This window comes from Nannospalax galili, unplaced genomic scaffold (genome assembly GCF_000622305.1).
Source record: "Nannospalax galili isolate Female #2095 unplaced genomic scaffold, S.galili_v1.0 scaffold1488, whole genome shotgun sequence".
Taxonomy (NCBI): Eukaryota; Metazoa; Chordata; class Mammalia; order Rodentia; family Spalacidae; genus Nannospalax; species Nannospalax galili.
In genome coordinates this window covers 1156164-1181143 of record NW_008358859.1, presented here as the reverse complement: position 1 = coordinate 1181143, position 24980 = coordinate 1156164, and the positions used below count along the sequence as shown (strand labels likewise).

Sequence of the window (24980 nt, the reverse complement as noted above, 5' to 3'; positions counted from 1 at the left end):
TGGGTTTCCCCCCCAATGAAATAATGTTTGAAAGCCCCCCCCCTATCCTCCCCAGTCTAAGAACTGAACTAATTGCTGAATTTGATAACCAACAGTTGCTTGATTCTCTAGAAGCAGTGGCTCGGGTGCATAGGGATGTATGGCCCCAGCTGAAAGCTATCTATGAGACTGCTCCCCCTCCTACCCCACACAGCTACCAGCCTGGCGATTGGGTCTACATCTGCAGACACCGCCGAGAGACCTTGGAACCTCATTGGAAAGGACCATACGTAGTGCTCCTGACAACCCCAAAAGCAGTGAAGGTAGACGGAGTTGCCACCTGGATTCATCACACTCACATCCAGTGGGCCGATCCACACCCTGACGACCCAGGGGATGCCCCAGCGTTGGGACCCAGGGCATGGAAAGCCAACCAAGATGCGGACAACACACTCAGGTTAAAACTGACAGCCACATCTTGAGTCTCTTCTTCCCACCCTTTCTCTTCCTCTTCTTTCTCCTTTCCCCAGTGACAGGAAACCCACACCAACCCCGTCTCTTAAAATGGGAGTTCATTGACACAGCTAATTCAGAAATCCTGAACTTCACCACCAAAGAGGCCCCTCTAAACACCTGATATCCTGACTTGACCTTCGACCTTACAACTCTACTCAGGCTGACATGGGATGATGTGTACATCCAGCAGCACCACTTCTATGTCTGTCCCTGCAGGAACCGAAACCGGAACGTGAGAGTCACCTGTGGAGGGAGGGAACATTTCTTCTGTAAGTAATGGTCTTGTGTGTCGACAGGGCATATGTGGTGGTCGGCCCCCAATCAAGGTGACTTCATAACCCTTAGTCATGTACCGGGAAAAAGTCTACCCTGCCAACAGCATAAACAAGCAGATGGGACAGTCAAGGGCCATTGCAACCCGGTCAGACTCACCTTCACTCAGGAGGGTGAAAACACCTCTATTTCCTGGAAAATAGGATTGCAATGGGGGATTCGCTTATACAGTTAGACCCGGATAGGATGGATAGACCCGGGGGCCGTGTTCACGGTCCGGTTGACGTCCTCCCCAGTGAATTCCCCTAGACAAGTCGGGCCAAACCAGGTACTGGCACCACCACCCCAAGTGCTAAAGGACAGGACGGCCCAAGAGTCACCACCATCTCCAACTCAGCATTCGGAGGTGGCTAATAACAGAACCATCAATACCCCGTGACTCTAGAACAGCATAACGACCTGGCAACAGTGCCCAGGGGTCCCCTTGAGATCGTAAAGGCTTTCTTCTCAGTCCTAAATGCCTTGAATCCCCAGGCAACTGAATCCTGTTGGCTATGCTTAAATGCCAGGCCATCCTTCTACGAGGGCATAGCGACCATGTGGAATTCATCAGGCTTTTCCAACTGTTCAGATTGTAGATGGGCCCCAGCTAAGAATCTCTCTATACAATCAGTTTCAGGGAACGGGTTATGCATAGGACAAGTACCCAAAACCCACAATCATCTCTGTAATGCCACCTACAGGCCCAAGGATCACACGGGGTATTTGGTCCCCCAAATAATACTTGATGGGCGTGCTCTACTGGCCTCGCCTCCTGTGTCCACCTGCAGGTTTTAAACCAAACTAAGGGATTCTGTGTTCTGGTTCAACTGCTCCCCCAGATTTCTTATCACCCTGATGATGAAATGATGGCCCTCATGGAGCCCCTAACAGCAGGGCTAATTAGGCCAAAAAGGGAAATTGCTACAGCAATTCTGATTTCCTCACTCCTGATGATTGGAATAGGTGGGGCCATCGGGACGGGTGCAAGTGCCCTAGTCATCCAGGACCAAAACTACAACAGCCTTTGTATGGCCATAGATGCAGATTTATAGGAACTAGAAAAATCCGTTTCTCACAAGAGTCCCTCTCCTCCCTCGCAGAAGTAGTACTTTAAAACCGGAGAGGATTAGAGTTGCTCTTCCTACAACAGGGAGGTCTATGTTCTGCCTTAGGGGAAGAATGTTGCTTTTATGTTGATCACTCTGGGGTGGTCAAAGAATCTATGGCCCTACTAAAGAAGCGTGCGTCTACAGGATAGAAAACTAGAAAGGAAAAATACTCAGTCTCGGTATGAATCACTCTTCAATGGGTCCCCCTGGTGGACCACCTTACTCTCAGCCATGGCTGGTCCACTAATGATACTCTTACTTACTTGTGGTCCTTGCATCTTAAATGCTCTGCTCAGTTTTATTCAAGAAAAATTGCAAACTATCCAACTGATGGTTTTACATACTCAATATTCCCAACTAAACCAAAGACCTGACACACATGCAGATTGCATCGTCTAACCGCTTTTCTCTGCTTCTGTACCATTGCTGGCTCGCTGTAGGTTAAAGATTTAACCCATGCTATAACTCAAGGGGGGAATGACAAGCCGAAGCCATACTGGCTTTGGTTTCTTTTCTCAGAAACCATCAGTTTCCCCTGCCCTAGACTACAGACTATGGATAAGATAAGCCCATGTATGCCCCCTTAACCCCAGGAGACCACCTTCACTCTCTAGGACTAACTGTTCTTTTTCGCTTCTGTAAACTGCTTGATCACTTGACTGAAAGGACAAACTGTGTTGACCCCATTTTGACTAGTTGTTTCAGAGGAGCCTGAACATGCCCAGGCATGTTGTAATCTCACCTACCACCCCCACCCCAGGAGGCTATAGATCAAGGAAGCCCAGGCATATAGCAGCCTTATAAGGTAGAAACAGAGACTTCTGGCCCCACAGATAACAGTCAGCACATTCCACAGCACTGAGGATAGCACCCACCAATGAGAGACCTCCAAGGATACATCCCTAGTAACCAATCAATTCAAAAGTGTGTTGGCGCACATGCGCGGGCTCTTTGGACCAATCAAGATGTAACTCTGTTATTCTTTGTCTGGAACCTATAAAAACCTTCCACCCCCTGCAATCGGGGCTCTCAGCACAGATCCATTGTGTTGGTGAGGTCTGAGAGCCCAAGCTTAAGCCTGAATAAAGACTCTTTGTTCTTGCATGCCCTCTGGATTCCATGGTTATTCTTGGAGGTCCATTCTCTGGGCACAACACCCATCACTTGGTCTGGGATGCCAGACACTTGTGATCCATCTTTTACCCCCTAACCCTAACCCTAACCCTCACTTCTACTTTCTGCATAGTCCATTCTACTGTCTGACCCTTGGGGCATATTATTTTCCATTCTGTTATATTTAACTTTTGTTCTTGGGCTCTTAGTGGGTCTCCTATCTACCGTCCCCAACACAGAGGAGTTGCGGCAAGAAACTGTCCTGGGCTCCTCTGTCTCTGCACTAACCTTGCCTTAGGAATCCTCTTCTTCCATCCTGTCTTTAAGGGTATCTCTCCCTTTCCCTTCAACCAGTCATGGGTTCTTCTCACTCAAAACTAGATTCCAAAACTCCTCTTGGCTGTCTCCTCAATTTTCTGTCTTCCCTGGGATTCAAGGGTCTCATTAAACCTCGCCTTCTTATTTTTTATTGTAACACAGCTTGGACACAGTATAAACTCGATACTCAGTCTCAATGGCCAGAAAATGGCACATTTGATTTCCAAATTCTCACAGATCTTGGCAGTTTCTGCCACAATACAGGCAAATGGTCCAAAATCATCTACGTTAAAGCCTTCTTTGCTCTACGTTCCAGTCTTTCTCTTTGTACCTCCTATCACCCCCACTAAATCCTTGCAAAAGAAAAACCCTCTCCTGAGCCTGAAATCCCAGTCTCCTCACCTCTTGACTTTAACATAGAAGATGCAGCCCCCCCACAGGTGCCACCCCAACCCAGTGAACCTTCTCCCCCTCCATATCCCAACCCCCAACCACAGCCTCTTCCCCAACCTCCACAGCCCTCTTCAGCCCCCCGCCCCGTGCCTTCTCCTTCCTCATCTCCACCTGAGGCTCAGACTCCCTATCCTACGTATGGTAGGATCTACCCCCTCAGGGAGATGGTGGGTACCCGGGGAATAGTTCGTGTTCATGTTCCTTTCTCTGTAACTGACTTCTTTCAGATAGCAAAGTGCCTTGGTTCCTTTTCTGATGACTCCACTACCTTTATCAAACAGTTTTGATTCCTTAATCAGGCTTATGACTTAACCTGGCATGATCTATATAGCATCCTTTCTTTAACCCTCACCTCTGCTGAAAAAGAAATGACTTGGAAGGCTGCTCAGGACTATGCAGACGACATTCACCTCACTGATCCCACTTATCTTGTCGGGGCAGTGGCTGTTCCCCAGCTGACCTGCACTGTGACTACCAAACTAGTGATGCTGGAAAAGAGTCCCCTGGGAGGGCAGCAGAAGATAGACGGATGGTCTGCTTTCTGACCCTTGCAGGTGACATTCACCACACTGATGCTACTTACCCTGTGGGGGCAGTGGTTGTTCCCCAAGCTGACCCGCACTGGGACTACCCAACCACTAATGCTAAAAACAAGTCCCTTGGTAGGGTAGCAAGAGATAGAATGGTTGTCTGCCATTCTAGAGAAAGCCTCCCACAAAGGTGTTAGGTTTGACAAGATGAGAAAGATTACCCAGGGCCCCTCTGAAAATCTGGCAGAGTTTCTTGCCCGGCTCACAAAGGCTCTCCTCCAATTTACTAAGCTAGATCCTGGTTCTTAATACTTATTTCATCTTTCGGTCAGCCCCAGACATTAGAAAAAAGCTTAGGAGACTAGATGATGGCCCTCTAACTCCTCAAAAGGATCTGTTGAATATGGCATTTAAGGTTTTTGATGGGCAGGAGGAATGGAAATGGAGGGAGAAAGCCTCCCGTGATAGAAGTGCCAGCTTCTGGCAGCAGCCCTGAGGCCTCCCCAGAAGATGGAACAGCAGCAGACTCCACCCGGGCCTTGCTTCAAATGTGGCAACACTGACCACTGGGCAAAGAACTGTGCAGCACCTCACCCACCACCAGGACCCTGCCCAAACTGTGGGCAGAGGGGACACTGGAGGGTTGACTACCCCTCTTTGCCTCGCCAGGGTAGGTCAGTTCCCCAAGTCCCTCAAATCCTTCCTCAACAGGCAAACATTGTAGATCTTCTGTGCCTGAAGGCCTAATTCTGATCCTGTCCTGAGACCTCAGTCCCCACCAAAACCATCAGGATTACCATGGAGGAACCCAGGGTGACTCTCCAGATAGCCTCTGTCATTTTTAATAGATAATGGGGGCCACTTGATCTATACTTCCTGCTTGCTCTAGCAAGACTTACACTTCTCAGATCTCTGTGATGGGTGTTGATGACCACCCCCACCAGCTTTCTACCTGTCCCTTACCACAGCATGACTATACTTGGGTCATTGATGGGAGCTCATCTCTCAGCTCCATAGTCTCCCACCAGGTAGGTTGCACCATAGTCTCCTTGGACCAAGTCATAGAAAGTTTTCCTGGAAAGAATCAATGAGATGGCCTGACAATCAGTGAACAAGAAGTACTTGACAGAAATCCCTCAGATCTCTTACCACTGCCTGCCCACGTGACCGGACCTCCACTTCAGACCAGCGTTCCAGCCTTCCTGAGACACCCCCAACATTGCCCCTGGTCAGCAGGAAGTAGCTAAAGAGACCACCATCGTCCCTTATCACTACAAGGCTGAAATGTTAGGTCCCTAAGATGGCAGCAGAGGCCTTTACCAAGAAAATAGAGACTTAACTCTAGCACTTCTCAGAAACCCTGTGACTCCAGAGTTTTGCTTATTGGAGACCACAGCCTCCTTCCTAACCACCTGGGCATATAAACATCTGCTGCCCACAAACCCACCTACCTACGCCAGTCAGAACCCCCCAGGCCTCTGAAGGGCCTAAAAAACCTGTATAACGTCTCCCATTGAATGGCTGCTCTCTATTCCTGTGAGACAACCCAGCAGTTTGTCCCCCAATAAAATACTTTTCTACAAATGGAGTGGTCTTGTTCAGCATTTTGATGCTCGCTTTATTTATTGAGAGGTAGGGTAGGAGGGAGCAAGAGTTACGAGCTTTGCCTCTGTAATAATAGGAGGCTAGCCTGGGCAAATGAGACCTTATCTCAAAAAAAAAGTTATCTCAGAAATACTTTGAGCCTTAATTTTCTTTATTTTATGTGTATGAGTGTATTGCCAGCATGTGTGTGAGTGCACCCGTGTTGTGCAATGCCACTGAGGTCAGAAGAGGGCTTCAGATTCCCCTGGAACTGGAGTTAAGGATGGTTCGTAGCCACCATGTGGACACTGGGAATCGAACCCAGGTCCTCTGCAAGAGCAGTCAGTGCTCTTAACTGCTGAGCCATCTCTCCAGCCCCTGAGCCTTAATTTTCTAAACCATAAAATGTATACCATAATGCTTCATTCAGTAAATGGTAGTTTACTATTTTGGAGTTTCTGTAATGTTGAAACTCGTTGGAGGGCTTGTAAAGGTGACAAGTTGAAGTGCATAGATACACTTAACACTGAGAACACTGGACTTGGCCCATAGGACCTCATTGACTTTCTGAGTTGTCAAATGCAAGTGATTTAGATACAAAATTCTAGTGTTACCTGATTATTGTGGCCCAAGCAAATGTCCTGATGTCCAATTTGGTCCTTAGTCAGATTCACCAGAAGCAACTTGTTTTTTCCTGAATGAAAAAGAACTTCAGGCTGGACATGGTGGTACATGCCTTTAATCCCAGCATTTGGGAGGCAGAAAGGCAGGCAGATATTATTCTTATTTATTTATGTGTCCGTGTGTCTGTGTCATGTGTGTTTGGGTACCCAGGAGGCCAGAAGAGAGTGTTGGATCTCCTGGAACTGGAGTTACAGGCATCTGATTTGTGAGTCACTTGATTTGGGTGCTGGGACCTGGTGTCCTCTGGGAGAGCAGAAAGTGCTTTTAACCTGAGCCACCTCTTCAGCCCACTCTAGCTCTCTTCTGAACGCTGGATATTGCACATATGTGGCACACCTACATACATACATACAGGCAAAACTCATAAAACAATTTTTTTTTAGTATTTTGTTATTTTCATTTTATGTGTATGAGTGTTATGCCTGTGTGTAGGTGAGTGCACCTGTGCCATGCAATGCCCGAGGAGGACAGAAGAGGCCGTGGGATCCCCTGGAAGTAGAGTTACAGATAGTTGTTAGATGCCATGTGGGTGCTGGGATTTGAACCCAGGTCTTCTGCAAGAACAGCCAGTGTTCTTAACTGTTGAGCCATCTCTCCAGCCCCATAAAATCTTTTAAAAACTTTTTTAAATGACGAAATTTTTTGGTGTTTTGAGACAGGGTCTCCCTGTAGCCCCAGCTGGCCTGGAACTCACTATGTAGACCAGGCTGGCCTTGAATACGGAGATCGTGATGAAATCTTTACAAAAGAAGAAAAAGCCCAGCAAGACCAGGGATGGTTGCTCATGGCTGTAATCCCAACACTAGGGAAGCTGAAGGAGGAGGATGCGGGCCAGTCCCAGCTACATGTGGAGTTCTAGGACAGCTTGGGTCACATAGTGGGACCCTTTCCAGTTCCGCCTCCTCCCCTAAAGAGAAAGAAACAGACTAATGGTTATAATCTACTCAGTGGTGGTCTTGCATGCACACAATCCTGGATCTGTTCCTTAGCGCTGACTTTAAAAAAAAAAATAGATCATAATTTTCAGCTGATAGTGGTGGCTCACACCAGTGATCCTAGCACTCAGAAGGCTGAAGTGGAATTGCCATGGGTTCCATGCCAACCTCAACTACATAGTTCAAGAACAGCCTGAATGACAGAGCAAAAGCCTGTCTCAAAGAAACTCTCAGGGCTGGAGAGATGGCCCTGGGGTTTAGAGCACTGGCTGCTCTTCCAGAGGCCCTGAGCTCAGTTCCCAGCACCCACATGGCGGCTGACAACTGAAACCCCAGTTCCAGGGGCTCCAACACCCTCTTCTGGCCTTGGTGGGCATTGCATACACGTGTACATTGTATGACAAAACATTCATGCCATGCCGTAGAAAAATAATTTTAAGCTGGGCATGGTGGCTGTGCTAGATAGCTTTAGTGTCAACTTGACACACCTGGGTTGAGGGAACATCAATTGGGGAATTGCCTCCATTGAACTGGTCTGTGGCCATGTCTATGGGGTATTTTCTTGATGAGTGATGTGGGAGGGCCCAGCCCACTATGGATACTGCCACCCCTGGGCAGGTGGGCCTGTGTTGGATAAGAGAGCAGAGTTCCTCCATGGGCTATGCCCCAGCTCCTGCTTCCAGGTTCCTGCCCTGAGTTCCTACCTTGGGCTCCCTGATGACTGTGACCTGGGAGATGTAAGCTGAATAAACCCTTTCCTCCCTAAGTTGGTATTGGTCAGAGTGTTTTGTCACAGCAATGGAGAAACAAACTAAGACAGTGGCTCACGCCTTTAATCCCAGCACTTGGAAGGCAGAGGCAGGTGGATCTCTGTAAGTCTGAGGCCAGCCTGATCTATATAGTTCCAGGATAGCTGGTGCTACAAGGAGACCCTGTCTCAAAAAGATAAAAATAATAATTTTAAAAGCTTTTTTTTTTTTTTTTTCTTTTCAAATCTCACATGGGGGATTGAAAGAATATTATGAAGTCTTGGCTTTTCTCTCTGCTTTATTCAGCACTCACAGAGATCTGCCTGCCACTGCCTCCCAAGTGCTGGGACTACAGGCGTATGCCACCATGCCTGGCTAATATTTTATTTATTATTTTTATTTTATGTGTATGTGTGTATTGCCTGCATATAGGTAAGTGCACCCATGTCATGCAATGCCTGTGGAGGTCAGAAGAGGCTGTTGGATCCCCTGGGACTGGAGTTATGGACAGTTCTTAGCTGCCATGTGAGTGCTGGGATTCGAACCCAGATCTTCTGCAAGAACAACCAGTGTTCTTAACCACTGAGCCATCTCTCCAGCCCCTAAAAGCTTTATTTCTTAAGATTTTTTTTTGCAGCTATTTTCAAGGGGAGTGTTTCCATGTACTCACTCGTTCTCTGATTGCTTGTTATTGATATATGGAAAAGCTACAGAATTTTGTAGATTAATTTTGTAACCTCCCACTGGTTTTTTTAAGACTTTTTTTATTTTTATGTGTATGAGTGTATTGTTGGCATATATGTAAGTGTGCCCATATCATGCAATGCCCGATGGAGGTCAGAAGAAGGTGTCAGATCACCTGGAACTCTAGTTACGACAGTTGTAAGCCACTATGTGGGTGCTAGAAAAAATCAAACCCAGGTCCCCTGCAAGAGCAGCCAGTGCTCTTAACCACTGAGCCATCTCTCCAGTCCCCTTAAAAATTTTAAATAAGCCGGGCATGGTGGTGCATGCCTTTAGTCCCAGCACTCAGGAGGCAGAGGCAGGAGGACCTCTGTGAGTTGGAGGCCATCCTGTTCTATATAATGAGTTCCAGGCCAGCTGGGGCTATAGGGAGACCCCGTTTCAATAATATAATAGTAATTAATAATAATACAATAATAATCGCTTGTTTAATTCAAAAAGGCAAAACATTTTAGGGGCTAGTAAGATGGTTCAGCAGTTAAGAGCACTTGGCTGCTCTCCCAGATGGCTTATTTTCCCAGCACCCATGCCAGACAACTCACAACCCCGAGTTGTGTGGGATCCAGGAGATCTAACATCCCTCTTCTGGCTTCCACGGGCCGCTAAACCCATGTGTCCATACCTAGATACTGTGGTGAAAACATGCCTTTCATTTGTGGAGCAGTCTACTTTTCCATAACCTGTTTGTTTTTCATGTATACTGGACTCCTGGACTCATAGGGACTGACGGTAGGGAGGTGAATCTACACCTCCTAGAGTAAACCAGGAGCGTTAGTCACAGAAGCTAGATCCCAAGTGTGATTAGTATTCTTTGTTTTCCGCTTTACCAAAAAAAGTATCCCTGCTGCTGAATGCTAATTCTGAGATGATCATGATTGCTCATGAAAGACAAGGGAACAAAGCCAATGTTAGTACAGGTTGTGACAAGTTAAAAATACTAAGAACACCGTCTTCAGTAAGTAACTTGAGAATGTAGTTATTTTAATTGAGTCACCAGATACAGCTTCACCTTCCTAAATCTCACTGGCTGCCATGAGATTTGGAGGCACATTCAGGAAAGTGTTCTGCCTACAAACATAGCCAAAGTTCGGTTGCCCAAAATGATTTTCTTTTCTGATGTTTCAAATCTCCCCCTAGGCTCACATGCTATGTGTACTTTATGTATATAGATTATTTATTTATTTATTTTTATTTTTATTTTTTTGGTCTTTTTGAGACAGGGTTTCCCTGTAGCCCCCAGCTGTCCTGGAACTCACTATGTAGACCAGGCTGGCCTTGAACTCACAGAGAACCGCCTGCCTCTGCCTCCCGTGTGCTGGGACTAAAGGCCTGCACCATCATGCCCAGCTGAAATGTTATATTCTTAATATTCTTAGAGATTCCTCCCTCTGTGCTCTTCCATTTGCAAGCAATAGTAGGTGTTCATGTGTAAAGGTTCCTCAAAATCATACTGTTTTCAAGAGTCCCTGGACTACAGGATGAGTCCATGTGTGTGAATAATTTGAAATCAGTACTCAATCCACCACTGCATTGACAGCTTGTACACAGGCACAAAACCTGCTATGCATAGGGAGATCAAACGACTGTCTTCTGTTATAGTTCATACAGGTAGACTACAAAGATGCAGTGGGGCTGGAGTAATGGCTCAGCAGGTGAGAGCACTCACTGCCCTGGTAGAGGACCCAAGTTCAGTTCACTGCACCTATCTCAGGCAGCTCACAACTGCCTGTAACTCCAGCTTCAGGGGACCCAACACCCTCTTTTGGCCTCCGAGGGCACTGGCACACACATGCACATAAATAAAAATAGAAATCATTTTTAAAAAGACATAGTAGGGGGCCAGGAGTGGTGGGACATACCTTTAGTCCCACCACTCAGGAGGCAGAGATCTTTGTGAAATTTGAGGCCAACCTGATTTACAATAGCAAGCTCTAGGCCAGCTGGGGCTACAGGGAGACCCTGTCTCAAAAACAAAACAACAAAAAACAAACAAACAAACAAAAAAAAGATACAGTAGGGGCTGGAGAGATGGCTTAGTGATTAAAAGCACTGGCTGCTCTTGCAGAGGCCCTGAGTTCAATTCCTAGCACCCACATGTCAGCTAACACCTGTCATTAACACTAATTCCAGAGGATCTGATGGTCTCTTCTGACTTCAGTGGGCATTGCACACACAGCTGCACTTAACACACACACACACATAAAAAAAAAAAAAACCCACACATAAATCCACCTGCTTCTGCTTCCAGAGGACTGGGATTAAAGGCGCTTACCACCATGCCCAGCGTTCTTCTGTCAAGGGGCTGGAGAGATGGCTCAGTGGTTAAAGGCACCGACTGCTCTTGGCAGAGGACTTGGGTTTGATTCTGAGAACTCATATGGTGGTTCCAATTCCAGGGGATTTGACACCTCCTTCTGGCCTCTGCTGGCACCAGGCACACTTAATGGTGCACATACATGCAAGCAAAAACACTCATACACCTAGCATTATATATAAAAAATCTCATCTGGCTGTGAGTGGTGGCACACTCCTGTAATCCCAGGACTTGGGAGGCAGAAGCAGGCAGATATCTGTGAGTTCAAGGCCAGCCTGGTCTACATAGTGAGTTCTAGGCCAGCTAGAGCTACAAGGAGACCTTGTCTCAAAAAATAAATAAAAATTTAAAAAGGTTCTGGGGTTATAGGCATGCACCACCATGCCCAGCCATTGTGACCCTTTTATCTATGCATATCAGTATCTTGATCTTGAAGAAGTTTGACATCTTTTCATAGTCTCATCACTTTTTCCAACATAGCTTTTACATGTAAAGTGCATCCGTTATGTCCTAGGAATAAATGACACTTTGAGGAAAAGGAATAAATCCTGGGAAGGAAGGGTGAGATGGCTGTGATTAAGAGCATGTATTGCTCTTCCAGAAGATCTGAGTTTGTTTCCCAGAACACCTATCAGGATGTTTACAACTGAAGTTGCAGGGGATCCAATGCCCCCTTCTGGAACCCATGGACACATATATATGCACATAGTGCACATAAACCCATGGGGGGGGGTCTTTTTGAGACAGGGTCTCCCTGTAGCCCCAGCTGTCCTGGAACTCACTATGTAGACCAGGCTGGCCTTGAACTCACAGAGATCCGCCTCCCTCTGCCTCCCGAGTGCTGAGATTAAAGGCATGCGCCACCATGCCCAGCTCTGGCCCAGTTTTTAAATTGAAATAGTACCATCATTGATTAAGTAACATTATGATACATTAAATCACATTATTATCACGTTATTTGAACAGACTGTACAGTTTTTCTCCCAGTGCTGGGGATTGAACCTAGGGCCTGTGTATACTTAGCAACCGTTCTACCTGCTGAGCTTTATCCTCAGACCCATTTTTATGATTTTAGAAGAGGTTCACTAGACTTTTCATGAAATTTATAATCCCAAATGTTGTGTAACAAACTACTGCTTGTTTGATAGTTTAACATCTCCCTCATTAACAGTAGTTTCTACCACACTGGGTCACTGGATGATCCAAACCACCTCAGCACACTTTGCCTATACCTCTCTCCAGTAGAGTTTCACTGTGTCAGTGACATAGTCACACTGCACTGAAGAAATTTCTCACATTTCCATTTTGAGCCCATGAGACCAACAAGGAAGAAGAGGAACCAGCTAGCATGCCTGGGTCGGTAGGCTACTCAAAATTCCACACACAGCTGACAGGTCTAAATCTGGGACTTTCTATCTTCGCCACATTCCTCCACTGACTTAGCCTGATTTGCCTGGTCTCAAATGCCTACCTGCTAGGTTGCAGAGAGCCCAGAGGTTGTTTCCGGTCATAATGTGCTTTACAGGAAAATAAAATTTTAAGGTACATGTTTATTTTCACTATTTTACATTTTGATATATTTATTTTATGTATCTGTTACTTTTCTGTTACTGTGATAGAGCACTGTGACCAAGGGTGAGTTTATTTGAGCTTACAGTTCCAGAGGGATCAGAGTCCATCACGGCAGGGAGGCATGGTGGCAGAGGAGGAGCAGAAGCTGAGCTCTCACATCTTCAAGCAAGCACAGGATGCAGAGCATGACTGGAGATCCATCCTGCAAGGCTTAAGAACTCTGCAATACAGCCCCCCAGTGACATGCTTCCTCCAGCATGGCCACACCTTCTAAGACCTCCCAAACAGCACCACCAACTGGGAACAAAATGTCCAACTACTTAGAGCCTATGGGGGACATTCTCATTCAAACCACCACAATGTGTATGAGTTTAATTGCCTGCCTTACGTAAATCCACCAGTGTTGTGAAGTGCTGCGGAAGTCAGAAGAGGGTGTCAGGTCCCCTGGAACTGGAGTTATGGATGGTTGTTAGCTGCCATGTGGATGGTGGGTCCTTTGCAAGAGCAGCCAGTGCTCTTAACCCCTGAGCCATCTCCCCAGGCCCCCTTACCCAGGTTTTGTTTTTGCTTTAACAAATGTACATCACTTATGTATTAAAGAAAGAATACAAGTTTGGCATGGTGTCTGTCACATGCCTCTAATCCCAGAACTTTGCAGGCTAAGGCAGGAGGATCACCAGTTCCAGGCCAGCCTCAGTTACATAGTAAATTCCAGGTCAGCCAAGATTACAGTGTGAGATCTTATCTCAAAAAAACAACAAAAAAGGCTGGGGAGATGGAGGGATTGCCTTCTGAGCATGAGGATCTGAGTTTGAATTCCCAAAACCCAAGTAGAAGCTCATGTAGTATGTTGTTAAGTCTAGCACTTCTGCTGGGAAGATGGGAGGTGGAGACTAGAGGAAAGCTACTAGGAGACCTTGTCTCAAAAAAAAAGTGAAAAATGAAAATGTCCTTGGGCAGGCTGGAGAGATGGTTCAAGAGTTAAGAACACTGGCTGTTCTTGCAGAAGACCTGGGTTTGAATCCCAGCACCCACATGGCAGCTAACAACTGTCCATACTCCAGTTCCAGAGGATCCGACAGCCTCTTCTGACCTCTTCAGGCATTGCATGACACAGGTGCACTTACCTACATGTAGGCAATACATGCATACACATAAATAAAAATAATAAAATACTTTAAAAAAAGAAAATGTCCTTGGGCCTCTTTAGCAACATACTCTGTTCCAAAGGCCAAAAATGTCAAAAGTATTTTGGAGCTTGTACCTAATCCTTAAAAGATTTTAGGGTTACCTCTTCAGAGAGGGGGAATGTTAGAGTAGCCCAAAGCCCCATAAAAATAAAGGAAAAAAATATATATCAATTGTATGTATACTTCAAAAAAAAAAAAAAAAGTGGAAGATGAACCAGATGTGGTGGCCCAAGCCTTTAACTCCAGGCCCTCAGGAATTAAGACTGGAGGGCGGATCTCTGAGGGTCCTGGCCAATCAGGACTACATAGTGAGACCTCAGTCTCAAAACAAAAAAACGAAATAGCAAATATCAACACCTGAGATTGTCCTGTGACAGCCCCCCCCCCGGACTTGCTTGCACCCACATCTTACACATGCTCCCCTCAAAAACAAAACCCCAAAAACCTACATAAAAGTTCAAGAAAATTAAAACTGGGCTGATTCAGCTCAGTGGTAGAGCCAGGCACAAGCCAAGCCCGGGGTTCAATCTCCAGCACCCCACAAAAGAGGATGTTCCTAATTTTTTTGTAGGCAACACATAAAACAATTGGGTCCCACTTTGTAATCTGATTTCACAGAACACTAAGCATGTACATCTTCCCATTTCAATAAATATCCACATAACAAGGGGTGTGGTGGTGCACACCTTTAGTCCCAGCCCTATGGGAGGTAGAAGCAAGGGGATCTCTGCAAGATCAAAACCAACTTGGTCCACATAGTGCCTTCCAGGCTGGTTGGGGAAGACCTTTTTAGGGAGACCCTGTCCAAAAAAAAAAAAAAAAACAACAACAACAAAAAAACGTTGAGGAGTGGAAAAGCAAAAGCACAGTGCTTTGAAGAAAACTCAGTTTAAGATGAAGTGTTTACCTTGAGCACATCAGGACATCAGGTCCTGGATTGGATCTCAAGCATTGAACAAGGCAACAAAACCAAACCCAAAACATTCTCAAGTTTTAGCTCTAGGTTTGAATCCTTGGGTTTCTGGCCAGGTGGAGAACAGACTCTCAGGGACTGCAGGACTTTCCTCTAAAGGCATCCTGCTTCCTGTCTGCTCAGCTCTTGTCAGAAAGCCTGTGTAAGTTAGCTATTGGCCAGGCTCCTGGGCCCAGGAATGCTGCACTGCCCTTAATGGCTGTGTGAACAGTCCTTCTATGGGCAACAGGCCGTTGCCTGGGCACCTGCACGTTTTCTTCCTTAGAACCTGTTCTTCCCATGCTGACCCTGACAGACCAGATGCGTTCTCAGGGAAAAACGGAGGTGAGATTCCAGAGCCCAAGAGAAAAGCCAAAAAGGCTCGTGTCGGAAATGAAATAAAACTAAAATGTCTCCTGCCAAGGCTGTGCGGACCGAGCTGGAACCCAGGAATGACAACCGAGGGTGCTTGGCGTCCCCTGGGACACAGTGGGCCGGGTCTTCAGCTAGAATGACTTCAGGAACGGGGGAGAGGGCACCTATCAGGTGACGGTGGCTGCTGAATCAGGGTCCCATCCCCGTGCCTCTAAAGCCCCCCCATTGACCTTGAACTCCCTCTGGACCCCCTGGGGCCATGTCCAGAGCTGGGCGGCCTGCCTGCTCTCCAGCGGTCTTGTCCCCTACCCCTTGTGAAGAAGGTCAAACCACTGCTCCATGCTGTCTAAACTTGACTGTACTGTTGAGTTTGAAACTCAGGCAGGAAGACCGTGGCGCAATCCTGGAATCCCGCCCCAATCTCTTAAAGGCGCCAAGGAGAAACGTCATCATAAAAACGAAAACCTTGGATTCCGTGCTTTGGTCCTGAATTGTACTAATCCTGACGTTGGAAATATGTCCCCTGAAGGGATTAAGTAACTACCCCCCCCCCCGGAGCCAGTGAGACAAAACAAAACATAACCAGGGTCATCGCACCCAGAGGCCCTGCGCCGCCCCCCCACCCCCGGGACGCAGTGGGGAATCTGGCACCGAAGGGGTCATGGGAGGGGCGCAGTGGGGAATCTGGCACCCAAGGGGCCAAGGAGGACGCAGTGGTGAATTTGGCACCAAAGGGGCAATGGGAGGGCGCAGTGGGGAATCTGGCACCAAAGGGGCAATGGGAGGGCGCAGTGGGGAATCTGGCACGGAAGGGGTGACTTGGGATCCGAATGGGCTTCGAGCTCCCACCCCGGGCTTTCCTCTGCACCGGGTTAGTGGGTGGTTCTCGGGCCTAGGAGGCCGCCTCTCACGATCCGCACTTGTCACCCACTGTGGCCAGCTCAGCGTCGGCGAGAGCGGCAGGAAGCCGGGGCAGGGCGAGGCGGGCGCGGGCGCCGGTGACTCAGCCTGGAGGGCCGGGGGCGGGCGTCGCGGGTGGGAGGCCCGGCAAAGGGCCGCGGGCTCGGAGGGGTTAAGCGGGCGTGGCTTGCGCAGCCCCGCCCCGAGTCCGGCCCGCCCCCCGGGACGCCGCGCCCGTGCGTATTTATAGTGGCCGTGCCCGGCGCGCCGCGTCTCTCCGCAGGCCCCGGCCGCGGCGTCCGTGCGTCCCACAGCTCAGCGTCATGGAGCGGCCGGCGCCCTTGGCCGTGCTGCCCTTCTCGGACCCCGCGCACGCCCTGAGCCTGCTGCGCGGCCTGAGCCAGCTGCGCGCCGAGCGCAAGTTCCTGGACGTGACCTTGGAGGCGGCGGGCGGCCGCGACTTCCCCGCACATCGCGCGGTCCTGGCAGCTGCCAGCCCGTACTTCCGCGCCATGTTCGCGGGGCAGCTGCGCGAGAGCCGCGCCGAGCGAGTGCGCCTACACGGGGTGCCGCCCGACATGCTGCAGCTGCTGCTGGACTTCAGCTACACCGGGCGCGTGGCGGTGAGCGGCGACAACGCCGAGCCGCTACTGCGCGCCGCCGACCTGCTGCAGTTCCCGGCCGTGAAGGAGGCGTGCGGCGCCTTCCTGCAGCAGCAGCTCGACCTGGCCAACTGCCTGGACATGCAGGACTTCGCCGAGGCCTTCAGCTGCGCGGGGCTGGCGAGCGCGGCGCAGCGCTTCATCCTGCGCCACGTGGGCGAGCTGGGCGCCGAGCAGCTGGAGCGGCTGCCGCTGGCGCGCCTCCTGCGCTACCTGCGCGACGACGGGCTGTGCGTGCCCAAGGAGGAGGCGGCCTACCAGCTGGCCCTGCGCTGGGTGCGCGCGGACCCGCCACGACGCGCCGCGCACTGGCCGCAGCTGCTGGAGGCCGTGCGGCTGCCCTTCGTGCGCCGCTTCTACCTGCTGGCGCACGTCGAGGCCGAGCCGCTGGTGGCCCGCTGCCCGCCCTGCCTGCGCCTGCTACGCGAGGCGCGCGACTTCCAGGCTGCGCGCTATGACCGGCACGACCGCGGGCCCTGCCCCCGCATGCGCCCGCGCCCCTCCACCGGCCTGGCCGAGATCCTGGTGCTCGTGGGCGGCTGCGACCAGGACTGCGACGAGCTGGTCACCGTCGACTGCTACAATCCGCAGACCGGCCAGTGGCGCTACCTGGCTGAGTTCCCTGACCACCTGGGCGGGGGCTACAGCATCGTGGCTCTGGGCAATGACATCTACGTGACGGGTGAGTGCACCGGGGGAGGGGGGTATGCCCAGACGCACCCTGGGCTCGCCCCCCGCCCCGCCCCGCCCCCCGAACTTTCCAAGAGACTTCCAGAACCGGGAATCCGAAGGCCCAGCTGAGTACGTTTGTTCGGTTGCTTCCAATCGAGAAGGGCCCCCTTGTGTGTGGGTCTTTGCGCCCTGTGCGGTAGGGCCTGCCCGGCTTAGCCAGCTCCTTGCCCTCCTCCCTGGAGGTGCCCTCCCCCTTTTCTGTTGAAAGAGACCGGGCATTGACCTGGCACAATGGGTGCTTTCTTTTAATCTCCAAGGAATGTGGGGACAGGCTGGAGGCTGGCGCCTCGTAAGGCATCCTCCCCCAGCAGGACTTTTCTCTCTCCCTTCTTGACCACAGGGGCCTCCTGACTCACACTGGCCTTGTCACAAGTGACAAGCTTCCCTAGAGCGTGCACCCAGGCCAGGCTCTGGGGATCACATGGTGTTTAGACTGAGCTGGGCTGCGACTGTAAACATGGTCACATGTTAAGAGATTTTCTTCCAGTTACTTGGCGGAAACCCCAAAACGCTGCCGAGTCACCGTGGGCGGGTCCCAGCTTGCTCCAGTGCTGGGTTTCTCCAACATTTTTAACTGAGGATGAATCCTTGATCTAACTGGAGGGTGGCTACCTCCCTCGGTCAGGCCTGCAGGGGCGGTCTCTGGGACTGCTATATAAGGGAAAAAGCAACTGGGGCAGGCCTCGGGCACTGTTATCGCCTCACAGGCATGAGGTTGGGTTGTCACAGGGGCTGTGCCCAGCCTGGTACATTCCACAGACAGCCCACTCTGATGTGTGCTGTGGTGGCCTCACGGTTCTCCCAACCTGACTAGGGGACAGAGCCTAACCCAGGGACATGCTCAGCTCTGGCCTGCAGCACCCTGTGTCCAGCCCTCTTGAATCTGCCTGAATCTGTCCCTCTTTAAAAGTTGAGGTTGGCCCTGGGTGGTTTGGGGCTCCTCCCTGCCCCCATCTCCTCTGGCTGGTGGCTTTGAGCAGAGAACTGCCTCCCAGAACTGGCCAGACTCGCCCATGGCCCATGCACCCTTCCATAAATGTCACAGCTGAGCAGCTAATCCTTTAGTTTAGGCAAGTGGTTCAATCATCCATTCAGCTGCTAGTGTGGAATTTTCCTGGGGCCCAGGAAGCCACATCAGCTGCCTTTGTAGCCCAAAGCAATACTGTAGGCCTTTGTCTTACTCCAGAAGCTCTCAGGGCTGAGAGACAGAGTGTCTCTGCCCTGTTCTGGGGCACCAGATGGGGAAGACCAGAGGTCCCTGGTGTCTGCTGGTGTCTGCTGACACTGTGAGAGTTTCATGGTCTTAGACCCACTTTAAAGTAGCTCCTAATGGTTGGAGAGATGGGTCAGCAGTTAAGAGCACTGGCTGCTCTTGCAGAAGACCCAGGTTTGATTCCCAGCACCCACATGGTGGCTAATAACTGTAACTCCAGTTCCAGGAGATCTGACGACCTCTGTGGGCATTGATCAACATACATGTAGGCAATATGCTCATACACATAAAATAAAAACAATAAATTTTTTTTTTTTTTTTTTTTTTTTTGTCTTTTTGAGACAGGGTCTCCCTGTAGCCCTAGCTGTCCTGGAACTATGTGGACCAGGCTGGCCTCGAACTCAGATAATCCACCTGCCTCTGCCTCCCAAGTGCTGGGATTAAAGGCATGTGCCACCACGCCCGGCTAACAATACATATTTTTAGAAAAAGTAACTCAACAAAGCAAACTTTTTCAGCCTTCTGTTGACACACATCTATCATAAGTGTATCACTTCATTTTTTTTTTCAAGTAAAGCATATCCCTGTGTTCTACGCCAGAGTGAAAACTAGAACCCCAGAAGTTTCTGACAGTATAACCTGCTGTGTTAGGTCTCTTCCTGACAGTGTGGGTTTCCTCTCATCTCGTTGTGGCACAGCCTTGGTAGCTCAGAATTTGGTGGCCGAATCCCAGGTTTTGTGGCTGCTCAGGAGAGCTGAACCCAAGGCCGGATGCTCTGGACTAGTTGATAGTATTGAGTGGGAAGACTACAAAGGTTATGTTGGGGGTGTTTTTTTGTTTTATTGTTTCTTGAGATGGGGGTCTTTTGTAACCCAGGATGACCTCAGACTCCTAAGTACTGGGATTAAAGATGTGTGCCACCTGGGGATCAAACCCAGGGCTTAGTGCATGCCAGGCAAGCACTCTATCAACTGAGCTACATCGCCAGCCCAAGGCTGTGTGTGCCTGGCCCTGCTCTGACCACAGTAGTGGACCTGTGCCTTGCCTCAGTGACAGCTTGGTGCTTTGACTGGGGCTTAGGGAGAGGTGAGGGGGGTGAGGAGGGTTAATTCCTCTGCAGGGAGAGGCCTTCCTGGAAGTCCAAGAAGACACTGGTGGGTGAATCACCCCACGTGGGCTGACCATCTGCCCCTTGTGTGCCCTGGCAGGTGGATCCGATGGCTCCAGGCTCTATGACTGTGTATGGAGGTACAACTCAAGTGTGAATGAGTGGACAGAGGTGGCGCCCATGCTGAAGGCTCGAGAGTACCACAGCTCTTCTGTCCTGGACGGGCTGCTATATGTGGTGGCAGCCGACAGCACAGAGCGTTATGACCACACTACCGACTCTTGGGAGGCCCTGCAGCCCATGACCTACCCAATGGACAACTGTTCCACCACCTCCTGCCGAGGCCGGCTCTATGCCATCGGCTCCCTGGCGGGCAAGGAAACCATGGTGATGCAGTGTTACGACCCAGACACTGACCTATGGTCTCTGGTGGACTGTGGCCTGCTCCCACCCTGGTCTTTTGCACCCAAGACTGTGACTCTGAATGGACTCATGTACTTTGTCAGGTGAGCCCTGGTGCCCACTGTGCCACTGTTTGGCACAGCGTCTCTGTGTTCCCCATTTCACAGATGATGGAGTTAGGGTTAGCTCCAACCCTGGCAGCACCTCGCCAAGCAGCTGATAGGTTCCCGTGTATCCATGAGGCGGATGTGTGTGCACATGCATATGTCTGAAAGAGAAAGAGAATACTGAGCTACCCCTCAGCCCTTACCCCATCCTCTACTTTTGATGACCTGTCTGGTCACAGTGACATGTTTCCTCCCTCCTGATTAGTTACTGGGCATCCAGGACAGATCTTGAACTCCCTGTATACTGCTCTGTGTGTGTGTGCATTCGTGCATTTCTTGATGCCCTCCCTGACTAAAACTGAGATAAGGACTGGGACTGGAGGTGGCTCAGTAGTTAAGAGCACTGACTGCTCTTGCAGAGGACCAGGGTTCCCAGTGCCCACATGGTGGCTAACAACCATCCCTAACTCCAGTTCCAGGGGATCCTCTTCTGACTTCTCCAGACATTACACAACATGGTGCACCTACCTGTAGGCATTACACTCAAACACATTAAATAAAAAGTTAATAATATCTATCTATCTCTCTATATGTATACATATAGTATAGATATAGGTATATAGGGTTTTTTGTTTTTTGTTTTTTTTTCCCCTTTGGATGCACCGTTCCTGCAGGTACTGCAATACCAGCTTGATGTGTGGAGTGGATAGAGCACGTTCCTACTCCGACTCCTGCTTCCAAAAATCCATTTAATATATTGTCCTCGGATAGAGGATGTATCAGACATTAAGCTGATAGGAACTACACTTGATCTTAGCCAAAAGGCCAAGAAGTGATAATAAAAAATATTTTTTAAAAAAACTGGGATAAAAGCCGGGTGTGGTGGCGCACGCCTGTAGTCCCAGCACTTGGGAGGCAGAGGCAGGCAGATCTCTGTGAGTTCAAGGCCAGCCTGGTCTACGTAGTGAGTCCCAGAACAGCTGGGGCTATAGGGAGACCCTGTCTCAAAAAGACCAAAAAAAAAAAAACCCACTGGGGTAAGGAAGGGGTGTGGATGGCGGTTCCCCCCCCAACTCCTTTTGGTATGGGACTTTTATCTGGGAGCCCCCAGAGGTATATGCCGTCTGCTTCTGGTCCTGCGCTCTCTTTGCCTGAGTAGTGCTGACCTTTGCCTGCCTCACCCCCAAGACAGGAGGCTGCCCCTCCTCAGGGTGAGCTCCAAAAGGAACACAAGTATCATTGCCTGTCATGTAAGTGGCTGAGGGACTTCATGTCCCTTAAAGTCTGCTCTAAGAAAGCCCTGAAACCCTCCTTAACCCTGGACCCATTATAAAATGGCCTGGCCCTTTCCCAGCTCTCCCTGCCTCCTGGGGTGTCTTCAAGGAGGGGGTGGGGGTGGCTATAAATACAACCTCAGAGAGCGCCAGAGTCACTGCTTCAGCCCCTCGGCAGTGGCTGTCAGCCCAGTACCTGTGAGAGTGTCCTCCCTGTCCTGTGGTCCTAGAGCAGGATGTACCCAGGGCTGCCCTCCGCTCACTGTTCCGGATGGGAGTTGGCTTCAGTCGCTAGCCCTCCCTGCTGGAAGTGGCAGGATGTTGCCCTACATCTCCAGCTCCACCTGAATGCCTGGGGAGAGGAAGGGGATGCTTTTCTGCCTGGACAGCTTCTGGGGCAGACTGGGAGCTGACGGGACAGAGGGGAGGTTCGGGAGGTTCTTGGGTGCAGGGCTAGGCCTCAGGCCTAATCTCAGTCTGCTCTGCTCATGGACTTGGGCTTTAAGAGCCACATAGCCCCAGGCCCAGAGTGCCCCCTGTGTCTTGACAGCCCTGTCAGGGATGTATTGTCCTCCAAGGAAGCAGCCAGTGCTCTCTGAAGGCCATAGCCCTCAGCTGCTCCTGGTGAAGGATGAAAGGCTGCTGTCCTGGGCCTCCTGTGGTACAGTGGCCCCTTGTCTTGGTCCCAGGGAAAAGCAAGTGCTTGGCTGGGAGGAGAGGTGGTGCTAGGGAGCCCTGCCCAACCCAGCCCCTTTCCTATGGCTCTTTTGTCTCTGCTGGAAAGACAACAAAGGTTAGGGACAACCCAGTGGGTTCAGAGCCTGCCTGGACAGCAGAGCTCTGTGAGATCAAGGCCAGCCAGGGCACTGTAGTGAGACCTTGTCATAAAAACCCCAAACTATACAGATCAGTGGAGAAGCCAGCAACTTTGAGGACTCTCCTGACCCTTCATACCAACATGCCTCTTCCTCACTCTGGCTCTCTTCCTCCCCAACCCCCCATTCTCTGCACAGGGATGACTCTGCCGAGGTGGACGTATACAACCCCACAAAGAACGAATGGGACAAAATCCCGTCTATGAATCAGGTAAATGTGCAGGTGTGTCCGCCTTGTCCTGATGTTTGCAAGTGTCCTCAAGATTGAGTGTTTAGGACAGTCATGGTGGGTGAGGACTATGCCGAGCCCTGTCCTGGTGTTGTCTCAGTTAATGGAAGGCTGGTGCTATCCTCATTACACTTGAAACTTGTTGATACCAGATGTTAAAGGAGCCCAAGACCGGGGTTTTTTGAGTTCCTCCATTGGGCCAGTATTCACTGACCATGAGGCAGAGCACGGGGAGATGACTCAAGATGAGGAAAGTATGCCACAGGGCAGGGACAGCAAGTGTGGAGGCCCTGGGGCCCCCCTGTGTGCAGGAACACTAGCAGCCCATTGTGGCTGGAAGTGATGAGCTCAGGCAGGAGGTCTTTAGTGACCGGCCCCCCCACCCCCCATTCCACTGATTGCTGAGGAACTGACTGGGAGTGCATTTATTAGACACTACTGGGAAGAGCAGTCCGAGACTGGTGGTACAATGGTTCTTGGAAGGCCTGGTGACATTTGGCCAGGATTGAGTCCCAGCTCTGCCAGTGATGGCTACACCAGCCTAGTTTCTCCCATCTGTAAGGTAGAGAGGATCGACAGGCTGGCTCTACAGGACCAGTGCAAAGGTGGTGAGAGAGAACAGGGGATGCTGCGTGTGGCCTGCACCTGGAGACCATGGATCACACAGGGAAGGGTCGCTTTCCAGACTCCCGCAAGTGTGTGATTCCAGAGGCCCTGTTTCCCGGGTTTGGGTGTCTGGTCTGTTGACTGAGAATGGTTTCCATGCTGTGTCTGGGAAGTGCTAGGCTGTCCCCCGGAGGTTGTAGGGTGGAGTAGGGGAATCTGCCACTGTTGCCTGCCTCACTTTGCCACCTTGACCCACAGGTGCATGTCGGGGGCAGCCTGGCTGTCCTGGGAGGGAAGCTCTATGTGTCCGGGGGATATGACAACACATTTGAACTCTCGGATGTGGTGGAAGCATATGACCCAGAGGCCCGAGCATGGAGTGTGGTGGGGCGGCTTCCGGAGCCCACCTTCTGGCATGGCAGCGTAAGCATCTTCCGCCAGTTCATGCCACAGACACCTCCAGGGGGCCGTGGCTTCGAGCTGGACGTTGGCAGCAGTGAGGTAGATGCAGGTCGCCGCAGGCTGCCACAGAACCCGGATGAACTGCACTAGCCCCGGCCTGGCCCAGAGAGGGCCTCGGTGCAGGGGAACAGCCCCCTGCTTGGTACACAGGACGCAATGAGTTGGTCACCAAGTGGAATGCAGGCTTGTGGATGCTGAGTAAGCGCCAGGACGGATCATGTGAAAGTTTCTCTGCATTCGGAGCCCAGGTCACAGCTGCTGGGGAGGAAGCTGTGGTGACTACCTCTCCTGTGGTCAAGGCACGGTGGCTTCCTTGCCTTCACCTGTCTCAGCCTCCCAGAAGTCACCCCCAGTCTATGACATCCAGCTCACTGTTGGCTCACCATGCTGTGTGCCCCTCCCTGCTGGCACCTCCGTCTGCTTGCCCTCACCTTGGAAGTAGAGGACAAAGGCCCCTGTGCATGGCTGAGACTGGCCTGACCTGGGACACTAGAAACAGGAAGACAGTGGCTACGGTGGAATCCCACACTCCACATCTAGGACCGGGAACCCTTGTGCCTAGCTCTCCAGATAGAGGGGTGTCAGCCCACTTAATTGCATACCTCTGTTGGGGGATTGCACCTTGGTGTGAGCTTGAACAGGTCCAGAGGGGCCACTGAGTTTTCTATTTCTGGAGTATCCTCACCTGGCAAGCAGTCCCCGCACCCCAGGGCTTCCTGCAGAGGCAAGGCTGGAGGAGACGGCCAAAGCCCACAGTGCAGGGTTGCAGTGGCTCCTTCCCAGGAGTCTCACTTATGCCCAGCCAAGTGGGCAGGTGCTGGACCTGGGAGTGAACCCTGCTTCTAAAGGAAGCCTTGGGCCGGGGTGGCCCCAATGATTGGTGCGAGGTTGAAATGCTTACAGTTTAACCTTTAAAAGAAGTAGGGAAGGCCGGGTGTGGTGGCGCACGCCTTTAATCCCAGCACTCGGGAGGCAGA

At 50.6% G+C, this 24980-nt stretch overlaps 1 protein-coding gene and 1 non-coding gene across 3 annotated transcripts; one reads left to right on the top strand and one right to left on the bottom strand.

Annotated features, from left to right (window-relative positions):
* Positions 1–16584: 16584 nt before the first annotated feature.
* Positions 16585–24974, top strand: Klhl21 (kelch like family member 21). Of its 2 annotated transcripts, none has more exons than XM_017795433.2 (4): positions 16585–17676; positions 20149–20554; positions 22845–22929; positions 23800–24974. In XM_017795433.2, the coding sequence occupies exons 1-4, from the start codon at positions 16656–16658 to the stop codon at positions 24091–24093; spliced, it is 1806 nt and encodes a 601-aa protein (XP_017650922.1). In that variant the 5' UTR covers positions 16585–16655; the 3' UTR covers positions 24094–24974. The 2 variants fall into 2 exon arrangements, with proteins under 2 accessions (XP_017650922.1, XP_008820655.1); XM_008822433.3 differs by having other exon boundaries at positions 16586–17676; positions 22845–22917.
* LOC115068305 lies at positions 21210–21394 on the bottom strand. The gene has a single exon (XR_003847668.1). It is a non-coding gene; the product is annotated as a U2 spliceosomal RNA (small nuclear RNA).
* Positions 24975–24980: the final 6 nt, after the last annotated feature.